The following is a 3,855-nucleotide window of genomic DNA, read 5'->3' on the forward strand; positions in this document are numbered from 1 at the left end:
GGCCTCCCAAAGTGCTGGGATTACAGGCTTGAGCCACCGCACCCGGCCTGTTTTGTTTTTTTTAATAGAGACAGGGTTTCACCATGTTGGCCAGGCTGGTCTTGAACTCCTGACCTCAGGTGATCCGCCCACCTCGGCCTCCCAAAGTGCTGGGATTACGGGCGTGAGCCACCGCGCTCAGCCCTCGGGGGAGGCTATTTACATGGAGGCTGGGACCAGGAGGGCAGTTCTCTGTGGCATCCCACCTGTCACCCTCAGAAAACCAAGGAGGGGTGGGGAGAATGGTGGGCAGCTTCGTCTCCCACCCAGACTTCGGCTCTGCTTTATCATACCATCTCTAGAGCAAGGGACCCTGTGCATTAATCTCTTTTCCCTGACATTTCCAGTCAATTTAGATCCAATTTAGATCAAAGTCTGCTCTAGGAGAGCAGAAGAATTATTTGAAGGGGAGGGGGTTGTTAACCTTGAAGAGCTTGTGGTCTAGTTGGGGAAAATCATACATGTGTGAAATAATTCTCGAAGTACAAAACTTTGCAACACAGGACCTAACAAGTTCCAAGTTGTATGGTCTTTGGAGATAACTTTGCTAGGACTTGGGTATTTAATACCTAAAAGTAATTGTCCTAATTTTTAAAAAGAAGAAGAAATCTTTAAAAAACAGTGAGGCCGGGCGTGGTGGCTCACACCTGTAATCCAAGCACTTTGGAGGCCAAGGCGGGCGGATCACCTGAGGTCGCGAGTTCAAGACCAGCCTGACCAACATGGTGAAACCCCGTCTTTAAAAAAAAAAAAATTAAAAAACAGTGAAAATTCACCAAAATATATGTGCTAGGTAGCGATGGAAATTCTTGAGTTTTATTTCTACCAGAAAAGTGGAATGTTCATATATATATTTTGAGACAGGGTCTCACTCCGTCACTCAGGCTAGAGTGCAGTGGCATGACCACGGCTCGCGACAGCCTCCATCCACCTCCTGGGTTCAGGTGATCCTTCCACCTCAGCCTCCCAAGTAGCTGGGGCTACTACACACCACCATGCCTGGCTAATTTTTCTACTTCTTTTTTTCCTTTTTTGAGGTGGAGTCTCACTCTGTCGTCCAGACTGGAGTGTAGTGGCACGATCTTGGCTCACTGCCACCTCCGCCTCCTGGGTTCAAGCATTTCTCCTGCCTCAGCCTCCTGCGTAGCTGGGACTACAGGCATGTGCCACCACACCTGGCTAATGTTTTGTATTTTTAGTAGAGATGGGGTTTCACCATATTGGCCAGGCTGGTCTCGAACTCCTGACCTCATGATCTGCCCGCCTTGGCCTCCCAAAGTGCTGGGATTACTGGCCACCTGCGCCTGGCCATAATTTTTGTAGAGACAGGGTCTCTCTATGTTGCCCAGACTGGTCTTGAACTCTTGGGCTCAAGCGATCCTCCTGCCTGAGCCTCCCAAAATGCTGGCATTACAGGTGTGAGCCACTGTACCTACACAAATTTTATATTCTTTTATTTATTTATTTTTTTTAAGACAGGGTTTCACCATGTTGGTCAGGTTGGTCTTGAACTCCCGACCTCAGGTGATCCGCCCGCCTTGGCCTCCAAAGTGCTTGGATTACAGGTGTGAGCCACCATGCCTGGCCAAATTTTCATATTTTATATGTGAATCCATTAGAATGCTTATGGCTGCAAGAATGCATCCCACAGATTTTACAATAAGGACATTTAATCTCTACTATGCCCATTGTGTGGGTGATTCTGCCCCACTTGGTCGTCAGATGGTGAATCACATTTGGGGTGACCATATGCAGTGAAATAAAATAGGAGACAGCCCCTCAGTGCATCTCCTTTTATCAGGGAAGAATCCCCCAAAGCTCCCCAACAAATGACCTCCCAGGCCAGTGTTAAGGCTATTTTAGCTGTAAGGGAGTCTGGGAAAGCCACATCCGACCTTTCACCCTCTACTGAGGGCCTCCGCTGCAAGAAAGGTATGATGGGGACAGCAAGGGAGGAGGCCACAAGAATGTCTACGGTCACCTAGCGCGTGATAACGTCTTGACAGTACCATTAAATACTTAAAGTGAGCACATACAGGTACTTATACTGAGGTTGTAAATAAGAGAACCTTGTAACACCTTACTGTAAAGATTACAAAGATAAGAGTCCCAAAGCCGGGCGTGGTGGCTCACGTCTGTAATCCCACCACTTTGGGAGGCCAAGGTGGGTGGATCGCCTGAGGTCAGGAGTTTGAGGCCAGCCTGGCCAACATGGTGAAACTCCGTCCCTACTAAAAATACAGAAAATAGCTGGGTGTGGTGGTGGGCATCTGTCATCCCAGCTTCTAGGGAAGCTGAGGCAGGAGAATCGCTTGAACCTGGGAGGTGGAGGTTGCAGTGAGCCGAGATCATGCCATTGCACTCCAGCCTGGGCGATAGAGAGCAAGACTTTAAAAAAAAAAAAAAAAAAGTGGACTGTGAGGTCAGAGAGACCAAGGTTTAAAACTCGGTTTTGCTACTTACTAGGTGAATATCCTTGGTCAACTCATAAAAGCTATTAAGTTTCAACTTCCTCATTAGAATGATAAATTAATAAATTAGATGATTAATAAAGCCGTATCATACCTCTCTTTAGCATTGTTAAAAGGAAACTGTGTGTGTGTGTATTTGTGTTAATTTCATTTGCGTGCTTGGGGGGCTGTTTATTTGAGGATGTTCTAGGGCGTCAGACCCATCCGTGCCCCATAGAAGACCATTCCCCTGTCTTCAGACTGGCAGGGCACTTCCATAGACAAGAACATTCTGGATGCTTTGATGCTAAACACTACCAGAATCGGACATGGATTTGCTTTGAGCAAACACCCCGCCCTCAGGGCTTACTCGCAGAAAAAGGACATCCCCATAGAAGTCTGTCCCATCTCTAACCAGGTATGTGTGACTCATGCGGCTGATCCCATGTGATCTCCCCTAACCGCAGCCTCTGCCTTCTTAAACTTTTTCCAGTATAACTTTTTTCTCCTTAACTCTCTTGTTACCAAAATCTCTCCACTCTCCCTCCTGTTAGTAAAGTTATTCAGGAGGGGCCTTTTGCTTAAGCCACCAGTAAGAATGTAGCAGCCATGAGCGTCCCCAGTTGGGTGGAATTTTGGGCAAAACTGCGGACAGAGCAAAAAGGACACAGGGGGCGGCCAGTGCTTCCTGGGGTCTTTTGTGTCTGTGTTCAGTTAGCGCTTCTCTGAGCAGGACCAGAAGTGACTGAATATTTGTGGTGCTGATGAAACAGGAAGAGACGCATGGGGACTGGCCCTGTTCTCCTTGTGACTGCCCAGAAGTCATCCCCATATTGGGGAGATAGTGATGGGGAGATGAAGGGAGCTGATGGGGGCTCCAGGTCTCATTTCACCTGTTACTACTCTTTTTAGGGATCAGAGTTCATCTTTCTCCCTTGCCTCCTACTGGGCAGGTTCTGAAACTGGTGTCTGATTTGAGAAACCATCCTGCAGCTACTCTGATGGCCATCGGGCACCCCATGGTGATCAGCTCTGATGACCCAGCGATCTTTGGTGCCAAAGGCTTGTCCTACGATTTCTATGAGGTCTTCATGGGCATTGGGGGCATGAAGGCTGACCTGAGGACCCTCAAACAGCTGGCCATCAACTCTATCAAGTGAGTGTCTCATGTTCTCCGAGGACCCCTGCCCGCCTTCCAGCCCACAGCTTGTGTTCGCATCTGAGGAGGCTGGAGGCCGATGCCTCAATAGTTTCTGTGGGTTCCTTCTTATTGTGGCTGGTTAGTCCTTGCTGCTGGACTGGGGAGACTGCTCTGCAAGCCTCCGATGTCCCCTCAGGCTCCCTGCCCCATTCCCAGCCCCTGCCC

At 48.7% G+C, this 3,855-nt stretch overlaps 1 protein-coding gene across 1 annotated transcript; it reads left to right on the forward strand.

Annotated features, from left to right (window-relative positions):
* Positions 1–2,727: 2,727 nt before the first annotated feature.
* Positions 2,728–3,664, forward strand: LOC116548033 (adenosine deaminase 2-like; the record flags this gene model as incomplete). The annotated part of the gene is made up of 2 exons (XM_032273722.1): positions 2,728–2,907; positions 3,443–3,664. Coding segments are annotated over 2 exons (387 nt in total), but the record flags the coding sequence as incomplete, so codon positions are not given.
* Positions 3,665–3,855: the final 191 nt, after the last annotated feature.

The sequence above is a fragment of the Sapajus apella genome, unplaced genomic scaffold, assembly GCF_009761245.1.
Source record: "Sapajus apella isolate SASKATOON/1434 unplaced genomic scaffold, GSC_monkey_1.0 scaffold6357, whole genome shotgun sequence".
NCBI classification, from domain to species: domain Eukaryota; kingdom Metazoa; phylum Chordata; class Mammalia; order Primates; family Cebidae; genus Sapajus; species Sapajus apella.